Source organism: Orcinus orca, chromosome 1 (genome assembly GCF_937001465.1).
Source record: "Orcinus orca chromosome 1, mOrcOrc1.1, whole genome shotgun sequence".
Lineage (NCBI taxonomy): Eukaryota > Metazoa > Chordata > Mammalia > Artiodactyla > Delphinidae > Orcinus > Orcinus orca.
In genome coordinates this window covers 97,689,021-97,709,567 of record NC_064559.1, presented here as the reverse complement: position 1 = coordinate 97,709,567, position 20,547 = coordinate 97,689,021, and the positions used below count along the sequence as shown (strand labels likewise).

The window sequence follows — 20,547 nt, the reverse complement described above, 5'->3', positions numbered from 1 at the left end:
CCTTAATTCTATAAGAATTCTACTGACTCTTAACAATAATAGGAGATAAAAGTAAATCAAAACAAAGATTCTTTTTATCACATTAAAATTTTGGAGAAAATTCAGGGACATACAGGACAAAAAGAAGACCTGCCATGCCCATATTTTGCTGTTCTGAGAGTAATAACATTCACTCTAATGGGGAAGTATGAAAAATGGACAGATTGAGAAGAAATGTGTGCTGTGCTGGTCTTCTCTGTGTGATTCCATTTTATAGACTAAAATATTGGGTTTTCCCAGAATATCAAATATCTCCATTTTCAAATGTAAGAATTTAAACACATTTCAAGCTCAAGAAACACTGTTTGTAGTTTATTTTGGATCTTATGTATCTACTGCACCCAAGCATTTATTTACAGTGTAATTAGCTGCCTATATTTAGATGACAGTACAATCCTCAGAAATATAGAAACCCAATTGAGTCAGGAACATTTTACTTCATATTGTTCTATCAAAAAGAACTTTAAAAAATGTTTTTTAAAGGAAATACTTTATTCTATAATCAGAAAAAACACAAAATAATAAGGATAGGTAGAACTCAACAAACGAAAAATAGAGACCTTGTTTAATACCCCTCAGCAGTGACTAGTTGCATATAAAATAAACCCATGGCCTCTTCTCCTCCAATTTTGTTAATGCCTTTATCTCCCAAGACCAAGAATTTTTTCAGGTCCTGCAATAAATGTAAAACACACACACACACACACACGACTATCTTTCCACCCTCTGTAATCGCCTGTCTCCTTCATCCCCCAGTACTTCCCACAACATCAAGATTCTCTGACCCAGGAATAGCTGCATATCACTTGCCAAAGTAGGAACTGATGAAGCCAACATAATCATAGCCAGCAGGCTGGCTTCGGCCCCGTGGGTCCATGTATTGCTGCATATGTGAGGCACAGAATGACACTTGTTCTGGGGTTAGGGCCTGAAACATAAAAAAAAAAAAATAGAAATACAGTAATAAGGATTAAAAATAGCTGGCTATTTGGGGCTTCTAATATGCCCTAAACTCAGGAAGTGGAGAGACTTTGGAAGATGAAGCCAGTCCTGGTCCTATCACGTGCTTTTCTTATAGAAAGAAATCTATAATTTCTAATGAATAAGACCAACTCATCTCTTCAACTTAGTTCTTATCCAAAGAGTCCCATTTCACTCTGACTGCACTATTTACACCATTCTCTAAATTTGGCTTATTAAATAAACAGGATAAATAAATAGCCTTAAAAACCAAGTAGCATGTTTGGGATTGACACTGATAGTCGTTAGAGGTTGACTGTAGGTTTTTGAGTTGTGCCAAGACAACATGAGTGATCAAAGCAAATGATATCCAGTGCATAACACTATCTGAGACAAAGTCGGGGAGGGGAATGTGGTTGCCTATGGTAAGTAGGCAGCCAAGCCTGAGATGAGCAAAATGTTGATTATGATGAGAGTGTAATGAGAGTGGATGCAAACTGGAATCTAACCTGCTTCATGTCCTCTTTGGTAATATAGGCCTTGCCCTCTGCCAGGGCTTGGAAAGCATCCTCTAGTTCATCGCTGGACTTGATGTTCTCTGACTCCTTGACGATCAGGAAGTCGGTATAGTCGGTTTGTGAGATATAGCCCTTTCTGTTGGGAGAAATAGATCAGGAATTGTCCCCTCTCAAGACAAAGAGGAAGGCAGATCCCTTTCTCATCCTACTCAGTGTCTCAGAGACAGAGAGAAGCTGGATTCTCCAAGTGTCTGTCCCATCTCAGCTCTCTGAGACTATGGGGCTATGATCTCTATTTGACCCACATCCTCATGCCCTTACAGCCAAATAAACAGTTTCCTAAGTTCTAGCCTCTGTTTCCACATGGGTCAGTCAGCCTGACTCTCTAAGTAGAATTTGGGGATTTTCCACTAGCACCAGTCTCTAAGTATCTCAAGCTCTTCAAGCTGAGTTGAAGACCTCTATTTCTGATTTTCTTTGGTCCTTGGTATAAGAAAGAATTGGTCTCTAATAGTAACGTAATCCCTCTATGACTCTGTCCCACCCTCACAAGCACACAACAACCCCATCCGCAGGAGCTGGCCTTTGAATAATCCATGTCTCGTTAAGATCTTACACAAGGGAAGGAATTATTCTCTCAAGTTCCTTTCTCAGAACCAGCTGAAATTCCTAGATCAAACATAAACCAGGAATTGAACAAATTGCAGAGCTGGTGCCTGAGTTGGAGTTAGTGCCATGAACTTCTGAGATAATCCTAAAAGGGCACCAAAAGCTGCTCAATTCATTTATGGTAGTCTGTATATTCCTACTCTCAAGGTGAATTAATTTCATATTTTATGGATTTTACTTTCTGTGCTTGCCCCCCCCCCTCCCCAAGCCTCATTCCCTGCTATGGTCTGGCCCTTGGTTTTCCTCCTACCTCCCTGGATCAACAGCATCCAGGAATTTCTCAAACTTGGGCTCAGGTTCACCTTCCTCCACCATGGGCAAGTAGTAATTGAGCCCTCTCAGGCAGGACCGGAAATCTTTGTGACTTAAGCGACCTGTCAAATTCTCATCAAAGTGCCTAAAGAATAAAAACATTTTATCAAGTTCAATAGGAATCAGATTAAAAAAGAAAAGAATAGTTATTTTTGTACTAGTTGGGGCTTTACTAACATTCCATAAGTTTATCAGTTGAGTGGAGAGCTTGCCTGTGTTTCCACACTTTTTTTTTAAAACCTAACGGATGGAGGGAAATGAATAAAATGTTGAACATAAAGTAAAAGTATTTCCTAAAATCAAGGAATCCCATAGACATACTAAAAGTCAAGACTTGAAGCTAAATAACATATCTATATCTTCATTTAAGATCCTACTAAATCACACTGAGGGAAAAAATAATAGTTACTTGGAAATTCATTCTGATTGTCTGGAAAACAAAGAACCAATCAACTATGAAGTTATACTCACCTGAAGGCTGTTTCAAACTCCTGTAGTGTCTCCTCACTCAGACCAGTGATGTCTCTGAAAGGAAAAACAAAAATTAACCCATGAAATAAACAGAGAAATATAAAAAGGCATGCCATAAGAATAAGAGAGGAATTTTAGTGACTATTATGCTAGTCAAGTGATCTAGTTCAGGGGTTGGCAAACTATGATCCATGGGCCAAATCCAGTCAGTCACTCACTTTTGTATAGTCAATGAACTGAGAATGGTTTTTACATGATTAAAAATAATCAAAAGAAGAAGTCTGTTTCCTTAAACATTAAAAATTGTGAGAAATTCAAATTTCAGTGTCCATAAATAAAATTTTACTGGAACATGTCCATGCTCATTCATTTATGAATTATCAATAGATGTTTTCTCTTCACAGCAGCAGGGTTGAGTAGTTAAACCAGAGGCTATATGTCTCACAAATTGTATGATACTTATTATCAAGATCTTTACAGAGAAAGTTTGCCAGTCTCTGATCCAGATAACTAATGCTGCCAAAAAAGGTATGGAGAACTAAGGCTGCTCTGATATAATTAATTTATTTAGAAAAAAAATGAAAATTTTCTTTTTTGCTCTATACTTTGAATATTTATTTCATTCTAGACATTTCGGTGGGAATTTTACAAAAGGGAATGCTTTCTGAAGAGGTCATAGATGGTGAATAGACTCAGAGAAATGGATGGTGAGTAGACACAGGGGTTTGGGAGCACTGTGTCCCAGTTTATAATAGCCTCCTATAAAAAGAGAAATAGTCATTCTGTGGGTCAGTAAAGAGAGAGAATATCGGTTCTGGGGATAGTGAGTGTACTATCGCTGAAGCAACTCCTGTATACTGTACCCCAAACTTTAGTTCTTGGAGCTAAGTTTCTAATACCTAACACCACCCACACCCTTGCCCAGCCCTGGCCATGGGTTCTCAATACCTGGCTTGGATCTGTTCTTCCAGACTGTGTTGCCTTCTCATCCCAAGCTGGTAGAGTTGGTCCCACTGCTGAGCCAGCCCAATGGTGCTGTATTTAATGTCCAGGACCAGAGCCTCTTCTAAGTTTTCCCCCAGGTCTTCAATCTTGGTCAGCTTACGCTTCATTGCCTGGATCTCCTTCTGCTTCCTCTGGAAAAAGACAAAGGAGAGGCAGTCACCCAGAGTACCAGATCCAAACCTAGGGATGATACAGAAGGTAAGAAGCTGATAAGTTTAGACTTCCCTTCACTTCTCCTTTTCAATTATCTTCAGGAAATTTCCTGTCCTCTGTAAACAATGAACTACTCAGGAAAACCACCTCATTTATATTTGTATTCCTCATTTATAAAGTGGTGGAAAGGTTAAATGACATGACTTCTATCATTCTGGTAATCTGTAATATATAAATCTAAGCATCAACAGTTATATACTGCAGATAAAGAAGGGTAGGATTTCCAGGATCCATGCTCCCAGTGATTTGCATCATGAATTATTTGTACTATTGATTGTGGTTGAGCTCTGAGGTCCACTTAAACTTCCCAGTGTTCACACTTCAGTCTCCTTCATTGGCTTGGACAGACTTCCACAAGACTCTTCCGTCATTCAGGCATATTATATGCCAAACATCTACATTTAGGTCATGTTTTCTGAACAGGGGAATGTCTTTTCCTAAAGAGGGGAGGAGTGAATTGGTTGTGATGAGGGGGGTAGTTGTGAAAACATATTAGATATTACAATGGTTTGTGGTCCTCCAAAACTCAATCCTGTCTGACAACATCTTTTTAGCATTAAGTTCTCTCATTGGGGATAAATTAGATTTAATTAGTTAAATTTTTATTCTGGTGGTGGGGGGAAAGAAAATAAGGTTAAGGTTAAAAACGCTGTTCTAGCCAACTGCTTTTTTTTGGCCATTTTATTTTATTTTTTTAAACATCTTTATTAGAGTATAATTGCTTTACAATGGTGTGTCAGTTTCTGCATTATAACAAAGTGAATCAGTTATACATTTACATATGTCCCCATATCTTTTCCCTCTTGCATCTCCTTCCCTCCCACCCTCCCTATCCCACCCCTCTAGGTGGTCACAAAGCACCGAGCTGATCTCCCTGTGCTATGCAGCTGCTTCCCACTAGCTACCTATTTTACATTTGGTAGTGTATATATGTCCATGCCACTCTCTCACTTTGTACCAGCTTACCCTTCGCCCTCCCCATATCCTCAAGTTCATTCTCTAGTAGGTCTGCATCTTTATTCCCGTCTTGCCCCTAGGTTCTTCTGACCATTTTCTTTCTTTCTTTCTTTCTTTAGATTCCATATATATGTGTTAGCATATGGTATTTGTTTTTCTCTTTCTGACTTACTTTACTCTGTATGAGAGACTCTAGGTCCATCCACCTCACTACCTAAACTCAGTTTCGTTCCTCTTTATGGCTGAGTAATATTCCATTGTATATATGTGCCACATCTTCTATATCCATTCGTCTGTTGATGGACACTTAGGTTGCTTCCATGTCCTGGCTATTGTAAATAAAGCTGCAATGAACATTTTGGTACATGACTCTTTGAATTATGGTTTTCTCAGGGTATATGCCCAGTAGTGGGATTGCTGGGTCATATGGTAGTTCTATTTTTAGTTTTTTAAAGAACCTCCATACTGTTTTCCATAGTGGCTGTACAAATTCACATTCGCACCAGCAGTGCAAGAGGGTTCCCTTTTCTCCACACCCGCTCCAGAATTTCTTGTTTGTAGATTTTTTGATGATGGCCATTCTGACTGGTGTGAGATGATATCTCATTGCAGTTTTGATTTGCATTTCTCTAATGATTAATGATGTTGAGCATTCTTTCATGTGTTTGTTGTCAATCTGTATATATTCTTTGGAGAAATGTCTATTTAGGTCTTCTGCCCATTTTTGGATTGGGTTGTTTGTTTTTTTGATATTGAGCTGCATGAGTTGCTTGTATGTTTTGGAGATTAATCCTTTGTCAGTTGCTTCATCTGCAAATATTTCCCCCCATTCTGAGAGTTGTCTTTTCGTCTTGTTTATGGTTTCCTTTGCTGTGCAAAAGCTTTGAAGTTTCATTAGGTCCCATTTGTTTATTTTTGTTTTTATTTCCATTTCTCTAGGAGGTGTAGCCCACTGCTTCACTCAATTATTAAGAGATAGTCTAGATTCAATTTTATTTTCTTACCACATCAAATAATAACAGAAATTTGTCAATGTTACAAGTTGTAGGCCAGGAGCTTTTGCATTTGTTCCCTTACTTAATCATTAGAGTAAGTCTATAATGTAGCTATTATTGACTCCATTGTATAGATACAGAAATTGAAGTTGAGATTTAAGCAAACTGACATCCATGTCCATGAAGTGGTGGCCAAAGGTTAGAATGCAAATTGTTGACAGGGTTGACACCAGAGACTTAGGCTTTTGACTTTTGGGCCAGGGGACTTACCTAAAAGAATCACCAGTTTCCTTTGAGCAGTTTTTCTTGCACTCTTTGAAATTCCAGCAATGTTTAGAGCTAATGAATGAACATTACTTACTTTATTTGCTTCCAGCTGGGATTCTAGAGTTCCTGTTTCTTTCAGCAAAGATCTAGTTAAGAACCAGAGAAATACATTACTTATAATATCAGAGGTCAGTATTTTACACAAACAGACCAACTCAAAACCCCTACACTTCCATAGTTCTTCCAAGTTATATAGCTTTTCTGAAATGAATTTTCACAATGCCAAATTTTCACGAGACCAAACCGTCTCTGTTTATTGGCAACAAATGAAAAGGAAAGTAAGGCTCTCCCAGTTCTTCTCTGCCTACGAGAAAGCTTCCATACTTCCCTCCTAGTTATTATTCTCAAATATACCCTTAACCTAATGTAGGCAAGACTTCACCTAGTGGGGTGTAGGGCCAGAATGATATACACTTTGCTTCTCTTTCTTACCCCACATTTTACTTAGGGAGCATCAGATTGCAATGGGATGAAGAAGCTTTAGTACTAAGGCCTCCTTAACTAATTCTTTCAGAATGATACAACAAAACAAACATGATAACATAAAATACTGACCCATCCAGAAAGTAATCCCTGGATATGGAGGTCCAGATCAGGAATCAGAAGAGAGAAAAGTGAAATCACATGTTAACATGGTTTACTTAAATGATCTTCTTTCTTCAGATTTATGATACATTCTAAATTCTTTGTACCTAGAAAGTATGAACCTGTTCCAGCCGCTGTCCCCAAAATGTCCCCCACACTGAGAAGCTCAGAGCCTTCTGTGCATCTCTTTACTTTAGGATGAAGGGTTCAGGTGTCAGGTGATATGCTCAGTGTTGGGCACCTGCTGCCAGGGGAGGAGGGACTAAAACCAGAGACAGAGGAGGGTGAGCTGTATATCCTCTGCCTTCCGTAAGATGTTTTATTTAGCCATGATACAGAATTTCTTTTTGTTCATTTTCTGATTTATCCTTGTCAATGGGTTTGTAGGAACAGTAGCATGGATTGCCTAAAACAACACTTTAACTCCATAATGCTGACCCACCTGCTGAATATAGTCTACCACCTTTGACCATTTACTCATTTATTATATCCTCTAAGTCTCCTCTTTTCCAAGCCATTTGCCCCAGAAGATGTGACAAATGTTATTTTCATGTATAGAACATTTTGCATTTAATAAAAGCAATTAGCATATATTATCTCACTTGATTCTCTTCACTGTTTTAGTAGTCAAGCAACATAATAATTTCCTATGAAGTATTCACAGTGTACTCTGCTCTGGTTGTGCCAATAAATACATATGTGACCTTGATCAAGTCAACTTATCTACTGAACTTCTTTCCACATTTGGAAACAGTGATAATAGGATCAGCTCTGTATACTTTTCAAGGTTGCTCTGAAAGTTGAGATAATGGATCATAGAAATACTTTGTAAAGTACAAAGGGGAAGGCAAACATAAGGGACTGTTACTATTTTTGGACTGTAATTATAGGCGAGAGGGAAAAAAAGTATCAAGGAGAGAATACAGAATGGGCAACGAGATGAAATTCTCATTTCTCAATTTTGCAATGATTGATTTAGAGTACATTCGATTCCAAATACAAAGCACAGACAGGATATGGTGATTTTAGGACAGCATAAATACTGTAAGAGTTCCCCTTCCTTCCCTCAGTTATGTATTTCATCTCTATAGTAAATGGAAAGTATAGTATAGGGATCATGAATTTGGGGGTATAACAGCACACCTGGTCTGCACGATCCAATCAAGGAAGGCACTGGCATTCTGTTCAAATTCTTGGCACATCTCAAAGTTCTTGACCTGTCTTGACTCTTCCTTTTCCAGCTCCTGCTCCCTTTCCTAAAACCCCAAATCACAGATAGTAATGTGCACATTGCAGGCCTTTCTTTGAATAAAATAACTGTTTCTGAGTCTCACCTGCACATCTTCCCTCTTCCAAATCTCACCTATCTTCCAATACTATTGCCTGTGTGCTTACTTTTCTTCCAGTCCATCTCTTCTCATCTCAGAAATGTGAAAGAAGCTTATGCAACTTCCCATAAGTACTTACAGGTGTTACCAAGCCCAGTAACAAATAAACTAGTAACAAAGGCAAATCTTTCTTCAACTCAAATTTTTTCCAGTTGAAATTTCATTTAAATGAACATAAACGTAGCTTTAAAGGAAAAGATAATGAGTTGCCAAATGAAATTGGTGATTTTATAGTGAAATTTTTCTTCGTAAACTTTTAAAATACTTTCCATAGCTTCAGTAATGAGCATTACTATATACAGACAAAAATTAAACACAAACACATTAAAAAGGCACTTTTGGAGATGTGTATAAAATAGGGAATGCCTTGGAGTATATATACTGTAAAGATATATACAAGCCTCATGAACTTCTCATAACCTATTTTTAGAGCCATCTCCTGGAGCTTGTGCTTGCTTCCTTGAATCACCACTCAACACCCAGATGCTTGAGACTCTAACCTATAGGGCGTAGGGCTATGCCTGTTGTGAACATATTTCCAAATTTTTTCTTAGATTGTCTCAGTGCATGACTGCTGTCCCAATATAATTATTAATAGTGTTCCTTTCTTTCTCAAAAGTCCCCAAACTTGGATATTATATCAAGTGATCATGCTCACTATAGCCAAAGGAACTCTCTGCTCTGCCCCAAGCTACCTTGATGATGTCAGATAGGTGATTCCAGATCCTTTCTAGCACCTCCACTGTTAACCATGTATAGGGACTAGAGGACACATTTAAGGCTTTAATCTGCTGGTCTAACTCTAGCAAATAGTTGAAGTCTCCTTGGGCCCTCGTCAAGGAGGCCAAGAAGTCCTCATGGTCCTTCTTCAGCTGCTGAATTGCATCCAGTGAGATACAGCGCACAGGCTCTGACAGGTCCTCCTCAGCATTCTCACACCAGTTGTTGAAAGCTGAAGCCTTGTGTGCAAATTCCATGAATAGATCCTCGGCCTAGAGAGGAAAAAAAAAGACACCTCCATCTTTTCTGATAAAGCTCGTCAGCAGAAAACAAGACTGAGGATAAAAAAAATGACGGTCTTCAAATATTTTCAGGGCCAACACTCTAAGAGGGCAGAACTAAAACCAATGGAGACCATGTGATCAGATGGATGGACATGTAAATTCAAGGTACAAGCTCTGATCCTAGCATTTTCTCTTCTTCTTCCAACATTTACAAATGAAGTTGGATGACTTCTAGGATTATATTAGCTATAAGATTCCAAAAGTGGCAAGGGTAGGTTGCAATGATAAGATTTCATGATTTCTTGTTCTGATGTCTGTGTTCCAAGTCTACTTGGCACATAGTAAACATGCACAAATAAGTGTTAAATGAATGAATGGATAATTGATTGAATAAAAAGTATCAATTTGTGGGATAGGCATTTCTTCTTTCTCTCCTCTGATCTTCTGCAGACCACACTTCCTTGATGTCTGTTTGCATATACTGAGTACTCATCTACCTTCCTTCTAAACCTTGTTCAAGGCTCATCTCATGCCTGAATCCCCTGCTTAAACCCATTTCCTACCCTCTAATCTGTATCCTTATCCATGCAATACTCTTTGGAGTTATTCATATGCTCTGAATGACTTTGAATTTCTAAATGAGAGAAATAGCATGGATTTTCCCAAACAGTAGGTAATAGAAAAGTTTTAGATACAAAATACATCACATAGGGACTTCCCTGTTGGCTCGGTGGTTAAGAACCTCCCTGTCAATGCAGGGGACACAGGTTTGAGCCCTGGTCCGGGAAGATCCCACATGCTGCAGAGCAACTAAGCCTGTGCGCCCCAGATACTGAGCCTGCACTCTAGAGCCTGTGAGCCACAACTACTGAAGCCCATGAACCTAGAGCCCATGCTCCACAACAAGAGAAGGCACCGCAATGAGAAGCCCGTGCACCACAACAAAGAGTAGCCCCCACTCGCCGCAACTAGAGAAAGCCCGTGCACAGCAATGAAGACCCAACGCAGCCAAAAGTAAATAAATAAATAAATTTATAACAAAAATTGAAATAAAATACATCATATATTTTGGGTCAGCAGATTGTACTTTCAAAGAGAGTTATGTTATACAGATATGAAAATAAGTTTTCATCTCCAAACATAGGGGTTAAAGAGGAGAAAATTGACCCAAATGGAAGGAGATTGCAAAGGTATTACACCATTACACCTTCTCTGTATTCATTTCAGCAATCTATACACTAAAATAGACCAAACACAGAGAAAACTAATATTGCCTCTACCCAAGAAGGACATGAAAACCTATAAATAATGTCATATTGTTTTCATAATATTATGTATCAACTGAATATTTTACAAAGATTTTAAAATCATAAAATAAAATAAAACTCTTTGCAGATTGAAAATTGAGTAAAATAGAATTAGAATGTGAAGTATCTTCTTATGTAGAATGTGTGTATGTACATATGTGTGTGTGTGTGTGTATATATAGATATGGATATGCAGTTTTCCATTAATTGCTTTAACTTTTCACTTAAGATTAATTTCTGTAGGTTCCATGTCCTTCAATAGAGTAGAAATTAATTAAGGATCTGATTTTGTATTTGTGTGTTTTCTGATTCCTGTAACTCCCTACCTTAACTTGTTGCCAGGTACAATACTTCTTATGGTCTAGAAATACTAAGTAATTTCACTGACCATCTTGACTTCCTTTTACTATTAATATTTTTATCATCAACATCCAATACCTTAGCAGCCACCACTAGAAAAAACATTTTAAAACTTATATCCATATAGAACATGGTGGTTTATATTGCATTTTCAGATCTATTATCTCTTTTAATAGTAATAACATAGAAATAGCTATGATGGTGATATTACCTTATTTTATAAATAGAGAAATCAAGGTTCAGAAATGTTAAGTGACACATGCAAGGTCCCCTAGCTAGGAAAGATGAGAACACAAGTTATACTTGTCTAATATTCCTTTTATTTGAGTTAGCAAAAAAGACAAGGACAACCTTGACTCCTACATGCCAGTATTAGTTCTTCCATACAGTAAGATCTTCTATCCCTTGTCTCACCTACCTGTTTCCATTATATGTACCTGGCTTCCATCATAAGTCAGATGGATAACTGATAAATCAGTCAAAAAAATACTCCCTATCAATCTAAAAAAATGAATTACTTCTTGCTCATAAGAATGTCTTCCTGATTCTTTGCAATGTACTCACTTAAATGTCTATAGTATTCAAACACGGTTTCCAGTATCTATTTCTGGATTTCATGGCTAAGGTACAGATAATTGAGGCCTGATGGTGGTTCACCATTTTTTTTTTTTTTACCTTCTGTAGGGGCAGCTGTTTTTTCAGCAATTCCTGTCTGTGGGCTTCAGAAGCTTCCAGCAGCTGTTCCCAGAGCCTCAGCAGGGCAGCATGGCGCTCCTTAATGGCTTCAGCCTGGCTGTGCTCAGCAGCCACCAGTTGGTCCTTCAGGTCAGTTATCTCAGACAGTCTCTCTTGCTGGAAGCTCTGCAGACTGGCATGCAGTGTGTCCTGAGAAAGACCCATAGAGAAGCTGTGAACAGAAAAATAATGCAGATTCCAAGGGGTCATTCATACCTGGGTTCCACCAGATTGGACCTATACAAGAGTTTAGAGTGATGCCCAAGGAAAATGAAATAGGACTTAGAGACGTTTGTAAACATTTGGGATTGGAATTATAGTTAAATTCCAGTGTTTTAAATTGGATTTTAGATTAGGTACAAAATTAATATTAAGGGAGTATTGGAGCATGATGTGATAGTCCAAATCAAAACTAAATTCTTCTTAAGGCTCATATTCTAAGACTCTTTTATATCACTTATTAGATTTTGCAGTCTAATTAGCACTAGACATTGTGGGAGTATGCAAACTAACAAAAGACCTTATACAGGTGCCAGTTATACAAATGATTGTGTGTGTGTGCATGTGTGTATGCAAATGATATCAGAATCACAAAATTCAGGATGTTCCACTTCCAGCTTTAACAGGGTGGTATGTATTTGACCAATTCTCCCTTTGAGAACAACTTTTAATGCTGGATAAAAGTACAAAAAATCAGCTGTTTGAAAGGGATCAGAATGTAACTCAGGTAGCTATAACTTGAGGGATCAAAATTCCAGGGAGAAGGAAATAGTAGCAAACTAAGAGTAATACTCTCTGTCACTTTCCCCTTTGAAGTATAAGCTGTACAGGGTGAGGTAGTGGAGGAAGCAGATGTTCAGATCTTTTGATCATCTCATGGAACTAAAGGGACAAAAATTGGAGTTCTGGGAAACTGGGGCATCCACGGTTTAAGAAAATCATGAAAAGGGAGCTGCAGAAAAGGAGGCTCAATAATCTCCCTGTATGTCCCCATCAGGGTATTTATAGATTCCTAAACACAAGTCCTAGAAGTCAAGCAGAAAACAGTAGCTAAGAATGTAAAATCTAAAGAATCTAAAATCTAAAGAATCTAAAATCTAAGAATTTTCTGCAGTCACACAGTGCTGTGATCAGGACACATCAAGTAGGAGCAGACTTAGTGAAAGAGGTTTAGTTGAAACCTCTAAAGTCCCTAGGTTTAAGAGCAAACTGAAAAAGGCTAGTCCTCAGGAAAACTGAAATCACATCTTGAATCATTACTGAAAAAAGTGGGGTTGGATAGGGGATAGGGAGGTGTTAAATTATAGCTTTAAATAAAACTCATGAATTAATTACTTTAAATGTAAATGGATTTACTACTCCATTAAAATCATCAATAGATAATAAATCAAACTCATCTATATTATATTTATAAAAGACACATCTAAGACATACAGACACTCTGCACTTCTATGTTCATTGCAACATTATTCTCAGTAACCAAGATACAGAAGCAAACTAGGTGCCTGTCAACAGAACAATAGATAAAGAAGATATGTGATATACACATATGGAATATTATTCAGTCAGGAGGAAGAAGGAAATCTTGCTGTTTGCAACAACTTGGATGAGACTTGAGGGCATTATGCTAAGTGAAATAAGTGTCAGAGAGAAAGACAAATACTGTATAATGTTATTTACATGTGGAATCTAAAAAAGCCAAACTTAGAGAAACAGCCAAGCTTAGAGTACATTGGTGGTTGCCAGGGGCTGGGAGGTGAAGGAAATGGGGAGAAATTGGTCAAAGGGACAAACTTCCATTTATAAGATTAACAAGTGCTGGAGAGCTAATGCACAGCATGGTGATTATAGCTAATATTTCTGTATTATGTATTTTAAAGTTGTTAAGAGAGTAGATCTTAAATGTTCTCACCTTAAGAAAGAAATGGTAATTATGTCACAGGATGAAGGTGTTAGCTAATGCTACAGTGGTAACCATTTTACAATTTATAAATGTACCAAATCAACAACAAAAACAAAAAATATAAGGGCATAGAAATATTTTTTAAAGGGTTGGAAATAGATATACATTGCAAATAGTAAACAAAAGAAAATTGGTATCGTATACTAATATATGAAAAAAAATTTAAGAAGTGTTAAAAAAAGTGTTATTGGAGAGAAAGAGAAACTTTTCATAATTAAAAGAATCAATTCATCAAGATTATTTCATAATTCTAAATGTCAATACAACTTTTAACCTAGCTTTAAAATATATAAAAATAAAATATATAAAATAAAATATTTAAATAACATAAGTAACAAAATCTGATAGGTAATATAAATTATTGCAAAATACACATTCTTTTCAATTGTACAAAGACTATTCACCAAAAGAGTGAATAAAATTTTTTTTTAAATTTTAAAAAATCAAGTAATATGAAATGAAGTTAAAAAATAATAAAGATATAAAAAGATATTAATGTAATATAGTACAAAGATACAACAGAGAAAAGTTATATAGCCAAAAATTGGTTCTCTAATAAAAATGAACACCTATTGGCAAGACTGATGAGGGAGAGAAAACTAGCAAATTATCTCTATCACGAAGGAAAGGGGAACAATATTACAGGTCCAACAGACAATAAAACCACAAATTTAGGAATGAAATAATCCTGTGTGAAGCTTCTGTGTGATATGGGTCTTGGACTTCACGGGCATCTATCAACAAGGCAACCCTGCTCTCACCTGCTTTGCCAGGAGAGTGAGGAAGGCAGCGAGGTCTGCACCATTGCCATTGGTCTTCAGGCTTGTTTCTTTCTCAGCTGAAGAGCAAAGATAATTAATAAGAAGGGAAATAGAGTCGGTCTTGTACCAGCTGTGGTAAGGAGAAAAGGAATATTTACTATAGGCCACAAGAGAGCCTCCTGACTCTCAAAACAGATGATTCATTAGAATATGGGGGGTATAGGGTCCAGTGAATTGTTTTTCTAGACTTATGCAGGATAAAACTGACTGAAACAGAGCTGGAGCCAAGAGGACTTTTGAATGTTTCATAAGGAAAACTGCAGACTAGAGATAATTTATAAGTAAATCAAACACACAGTTTATTGCCTAGAATGTTTTGCCATGGCCCTATCTTGCTGAATATCACATGTGAAATCACCAGTTTCCAAAAAAAGATGTTCTCTGGAATTATAGTACTTAGTTATCCCCTCAGCATGTGTCTCTGTGTGTTTGTGTGTGTGTGGGGGCATGTGTGTGTTTGCACGTGTGTGAATGTAATTGTAATTGTGTCCAGGCGGGATAGGAGTGAGTACTGAAGGGAGCATCTTTCTTCCCATGGTAAGCAACAGAGCCCCAGGATCCATTCTATAAATGGAATTATCGGCGTTTCTCAAACCTAAGACCCTGGCCCTCACACGTCATACCTATCCAGGCCTCAACCACATCAGCCTTCCAGTTGAACTGCTGAAAGTCATAATCATCTTCCAGTTGTAACTTCCAAGCAGCCATTGCCTTGGCCAGAGAAGGGGTCTTTTCTTTTAGAGCCTCGATCTTGGTAGAAATCTTCTCTTTATGCTGACTTTCCTCCTGTAACACCAAGGTCGAAAGGAGGAGAGACAGATATACTGATGAGTGTCCAGGGCCAGAAATGTGAATTCTTTAATATTATTAAAAAGCTCTCATCTCTCCCATTCCAAATATATAGCTGCTCTCTTCTAGGTCTAGTGAAATTATTCTATTATTCACCTATAATAGAATAATATCTATTCCACCCAGATGATTATTTCTACCCCAGCATTTGGACAATCTTCTCATGTTTGTCCATATAAGTGTGATCTTCTTAGTTGGCATAAGCATCTCGAATGTACAGAGTCATCTCTGTTTAGGATTCTTTTGTATTCTTTAGGATTCAGCATTTAGATCACTGAGCCTCTGTTAAAACAGGCAGTTAAACAAAACAATGGTTCTCAAATTACAAAGAGGTTTCAGTGGGGTCCTCATCTCTAGAGGCATGCAAAGAAATTTCTTCACATTCTTAAAATACTCTATGACCAAAGCAAGTCACATATAATATATTTTTAAAGGCCGTATTCTGCAGAGGATAAGAGTGTCAACAAATGATTTTTTTAAAAATCTAAAAAGTGTACCTATAAGAACTTGAAAAACAAAACTTCCAGAAAACAGAAATTGAATAAAAAATTATTTACTGAAACAATAACAAAAAGCCAGCTTAGAAGAGATTATCAATGGTCTATGTTTGATTTTAGCACTGCTCATGATTCTACATTTGGGCCAATCCCTTTCTGAAAATCCTTTTTTTTTTTTTTTATGGTACGCGGGTCTCTCACTGCTGCGGCCCCTCCCACTGCGGAGCACAGGCTCCGGACGCGCAGGCTCAGCGGCCATGGCTCACGGGCCCAGCCGCTCCGCGGCATGTGGGATCCTCCCGGACCGGGGCGCGAGCCCGTGTCCCCTGCATCGGCAGGCGGACTCTCAACCACTGTGCCACCAGGGAAGTCCTGAAAATCCTTTTTTGACCCAGAACCCCTAGCGCAGCTCACCTTGCTCAGGATGTCTTCTCCTTGAGCACACACATTTTGCACTCGGATCTCATGGACTGCGAAGTCATTCTCCAAAGCTTCGAGTTTCTTTAGCAAGCTCTGTGTAAATGAGTCAGTGAGAATCAAAACTTCCAAGACTAGACAATCTATCCCACTTACATTCTGATTCCTTTTGATGCCATTCACCAGGGATGATTCAACTCAATTGGCCGACTAGATGAGTGTCCCCTTACTCCTGCATAGCTCCACTAAATTCCTCTCCCCAAACTCTTCACTTGCCAGAAAGACAATCTTACCAGAAAAAGAGCCAAAGGAATACAAGTGACATTGTTTCTAACTTACCATGTGACCTTAGACTTTTCTGGATTTGGGAATGAGTGTTGATCAAGGTAGTACATAAGGATTGCCCCACATTGAAATTTACGTAATTCTAGGAAACATTCCATCTAGTGGAAAAATATTAAGTATCAAGAACATCATATACTAAGAACTGACCTGAAAGTTTTCTTCTTCCACCAGAAGAAAGATTCTAATTTTACAGATGAAAATGTTGACTACTTAAGAAAAGATTCAAAGAGAAGAAAATTGATCCATTCAGCCTGTTACTCACCTGAGTAGCAGCCAAAGTGTCTCCAGAATTCCCTTGGGTAACCATAGCTTCCTTTTCACTGATCCAAGCTTCCTCCTCCTCAGCATTCGCCATGAATTCCAAGTATTCTAGGGACTCTCCCAACCGAATCCCTCTGTAAGAGGAAAGCAAACCCCAATAGATAAGAAAAAACTAGTAAGCAGTGGGAATGTAGCAGAGTGGAACTATCTTGTAAGATTTTAATTGGCTATAGGACTATATGGTTATAAGGGAGAAAAATATCCCTTCATTCTTTTATTACTAAGCACTGCATGTAATGTTAAAACTGGGGAGATGTATAAAGTAAAACGGGGATGTGGGGGATAACGTGGTATGAAGGATAACACATGGAGGGCAACAATGATAAAAGACAGCAGCTGCAAGTAAGCACAAGAATAGAGGTATATTCAGAACACAGAGGCAGTGTCATTTCTGCCTGGGGTACATGGGGAAAGCTTCATGGAAGACTTGGCATTTGAGCAGGCACTTAGAAATTAGACAGAGATTGGTAGCTGGGGAGAAATGCTGAGCAAGCACTTAAATATCTTCTCCATACCAACCGAATACCTGCAATCCAAGAAGAGAATTGGGCCTCATAGCCCCAACTCACCGAGTCTTGGTCAACTCTTTGAGCTGGTCCCAGTGTTGAACAAACTGATCCAGCCTCTCCCGGATCTCCTCTCGCCCCACGGCAGCCTTGTCTCCCAGCCTCTCCGCCATATCCAGCACATTCTGAAGAACACACCCCCTCCATGTCACATTACCCCGCAACCTCTCCCCATTTATCCACAGTTTCCTGGCAAAAAGTGTCTAGCCCTTCACACCCTCTGGCTCTTTTACATACTGGAGGTACTCGAGGTGGTCCTGACAATCCTGGGAGAATGAAGGAAGCTGCAGTAAGATCTAGCAAGCTAAACGTTGCCACGTATTCGAACAAATACCTTGACGTTTGCATGAGGCTACTTTCCAGGATCTTCTTTATGCATTATTCGTGGTCACAGGGTGACCCTGTTGCCAAGCCAAGACTCAGGGCTGCCCTCTTTCCATATGGCTCAGCTCAGGTACAGATTTTCCAGATGTCCCAAACTGTAACCTAATTGTCAGCAATTGTGCCCTGGACTAAAAGTGCTCCTTCCATGGAAGAGCATGAGTTTCCATGCAGATTCTTCTATTCATAGGAGACAAAATGTGGAGAACACTTGTGAACTCTACGACTAACTCTCTATGTGACCTTGGCATGCCACCTTCACTTTTTGTAGCCTCAACCCATTTATCCATAACATGGACTACTATTAGATTATCCCAGTCTTTTCAGGTTTCATATTCCTACCTGGATGATGGGTTCATGTGCCACCAACTCCCCTTCTAGGCGTTTGTGCTTCTTCAGTAAGTTCTGAACCCCCTGCAGATCCCTCCCATAATCCTGGGATCGCACTCGTACCAACTTCTCCCTAAGACCAAGGAAAAAACAAAAAATATAGACTTTAGACATCTGAGGTCATCCTAAAATGAAGGTTTTCTAAGAGTGTGTGTTTGGCTGGGGGTGGGGTGGGGGTAAATTCTGGAACACGGTGGTGTCATTAATCACAAAGTTAATTAGAGGCAGAGGCTTTCAGCAAAATATCTGACTGATGGCAATACAAGTTAAAATAACATACTGATCTCTACCATATGCATAGCCGTAACAGCCTTCCCATTACTTCCTTTGCCTGTCTATGTGTGCATATTCTCCATAACTTACAGTAATGTCTCTCTTTCAAAAAATGTGAAAATTAGAGACACACACACCTACATATATACATATACAAACATATATGCATATATGACCTTTGTCATTTTTGTCTATTAATATCAGTAACTAATTTAGGTAAAATAGGTATAAAGAGGGACATTATAGGAATCATGGCCGTTGGATAGGTTCTGAGCGTAAAATGTTTGTATATCACCATGAAGCATGGTAAAAGACATCGTAGACAAGATTATATCATCTTACTATTTCTAAAAAGGTTCAAAAATATCCTACTAGTTGCCCTATGCACATTTTTTTCCTCTAATTCATTGATTACAAGTAAGAATCAGCAGGTCTGTAGAAGAGGAACATGATGAGGCAGGGTGGAAGTAGGGCAAATAATTTAATTTCTAAGATTTTCCAATCACATTTTTTATAACAAAAGTAGAATTAGCAATAATACCATAGCAGGTACTATGTAACATTTTATGCCAGTGTCAAGTTCAGTGGCGTATTACAATAGATACACAATATACAGAAAGAATCACGACAAAGATCTCATCAGTCCGGTAAGTTGTAAATGCTCAGCTGTCTCATTCAGAATGAGCATTACACATTCTTTCCAAAAAAAATATATACAGTTTCTTAATTTTCCTCCCAGAATGTATATGAACTGCTCCCCACTCCCTCCATGCCTGTCTCCCTCTGCCTGCGTACAGTGAAAAAATTTGAAACCAATGTTCATTTCAGGCTAAGGCAGACATGATTAAGAAATAATGCGAACTGCAAGAAGCAACTATGTATTTCATTTCAGCATCAAATAAGAACATGTTTGGTGGATTATCTATTTTCTTGGACTAGCCATGCAATGTGAGCTGGCAGTACATACTCTATCCAGAATTCTTCATTGTCTAGGTCCTGGAAGAACTGGAACAAGGCATAGGCCTCTTTCAGTTTCTCATGGTGTTCAGCTGCCAATTTCTGGACATTCAGGAAGCGCTCGTTGACATTATCCCTTTTCTCCACAATCTGGTCAGTATTGAAAGTCCCGCTGGAGATGAGATCTTCAGCCAACGTATTCAGGTCCTTGAGTGCATCCTAGAAAGCCCAAGTGTCCTCAGTGAATAGTATAGTATAGGTATTAAGTAGACCCTGGACTTTAACCACTACTAGTTCAAGTTCAAAGACTGGGTCAAATAGATCATTTTTGAAGATAATGAATTTGACCTTATGCTCTTTTAACTCAGTTTGGATAAGGGCAAGACCAGAGGCAATAATGGATAGCATGGCTACATTATTCGAACTATACATTTGGCCTTCTGATGTTTTCCCCTGTATTTTCTTCCTCTCCCGATATGGAAAATAAGACCTTGGTGAACAATGCTGTGTCTCCGCAGAACTATCTTTTCACAGTGCAGAATATGACATAGATTGATGGATTGAAATATTCAAGAAGAAGCTACTCTATTGGTAATATTCTTAGGCTGGTCCCACCCAGAACACAGCCTTCTGTGTCTCTTTGCATTCTAAGTCTGCCGCCTAGTGATGTCACAGGGAATTTCATCAAGTCCTGAAACTGAACTTAGAAAGCCTTTGACTTCTTGCCCTTTCTGTGGGTATCTGTGTTACCCAATAAAACCGATAATATAAAATGCTCCAGTGTGAAATGAACACCTGTCTGAATGTTTATTACAGCTCTCAGGACACATCTATGCTTGATATTAGGATACAACTGGAATGCTCCATAGAATTTTCAGAGTGTATTTATAGTTCAACTCCACAGCATGTGTCCCCTATTTTT

The 20,547-nt window shown here is 38.4% G+C and overlaps 1 protein-coding gene across 6 annotated transcripts in view; it reads right to left on the bottom strand.

The window, feature by feature from the left end:
- Nucleotides 1–571: 571 nt before the first annotated feature.
- SPTA1 (spectrin alpha, erythrocytic 1) overlaps nucleotides 572–20,547 on the bottom strand; it is a 67,435-nt gene continuing 47,459 nt past the window's right edge. For 4 of the 6 annotated variants that reach the window (XM_049694258.1, XM_049694266.1, XM_049694278.1 and 1 more), the window contains 17 exons: nucleotides 19,636–19,844; nucleotides 18,348–18,468; nucleotides 17,628–17,749; nucleotides 17,000–17,132; nucleotides 16,390–16,488; nucleotides 15,253–15,415; nucleotides 14,570–14,646; nucleotides 11,786–11,995; nucleotides 9,135–9,431; nucleotides 8,196–8,307; nucleotides 7,022–7,067; nucleotides 6,501–6,552; nucleotides 3,918–4,105; nucleotides 2,970–3,023; nucleotides 2,437–2,583; nucleotides 1,509–1,653; nucleotides 572–967 (listed from right to left, as the gene is read on the bottom strand). In XM_049694258.1, coding sequence (XP_049550215.1) covers nucleotides 842–967; nucleotides 1,509–1,653; nucleotides 2,437–2,583; nucleotides 2,970–3,023; nucleotides 3,918–4,105; nucleotides 6,501–6,552; nucleotides 7,022–7,067; nucleotides 8,196–8,307; nucleotides 9,135–9,431; nucleotides 11,786–11,995; nucleotides 14,570–14,646; nucleotides 15,253–15,415; nucleotides 16,390–16,488; nucleotides 17,000–17,132; nucleotides 17,628–17,749; nucleotides 18,348–18,468; nucleotides 19,636–19,844 — 2,301 coding nt within the window. In that variant the 3' untranslated portion in view covers nucleotides 572–841. Of the gene's footprint in view, nucleotides 968–1,508; nucleotides 1,654–2,436; nucleotides 2,584–2,969; nucleotides 3,024–3,917; nucleotides 4,106–6,500; nucleotides 6,553–7,021; nucleotides 7,068–8,194; nucleotides 8,308–9,134; nucleotides 9,432–11,785; nucleotides 11,996–14,569; nucleotides 14,647–15,252; nucleotides 15,416–16,389; nucleotides 16,489–16,999; nucleotides 17,133–17,627; nucleotides 17,750–18,347; nucleotides 18,469–19,635; nucleotides 19,845–20,547 lie in introns of all 6 variants that reach the window. The other 2 variants (XM_033414243.2, XM_049694276.1) reach the window with 2 other exon arrangements.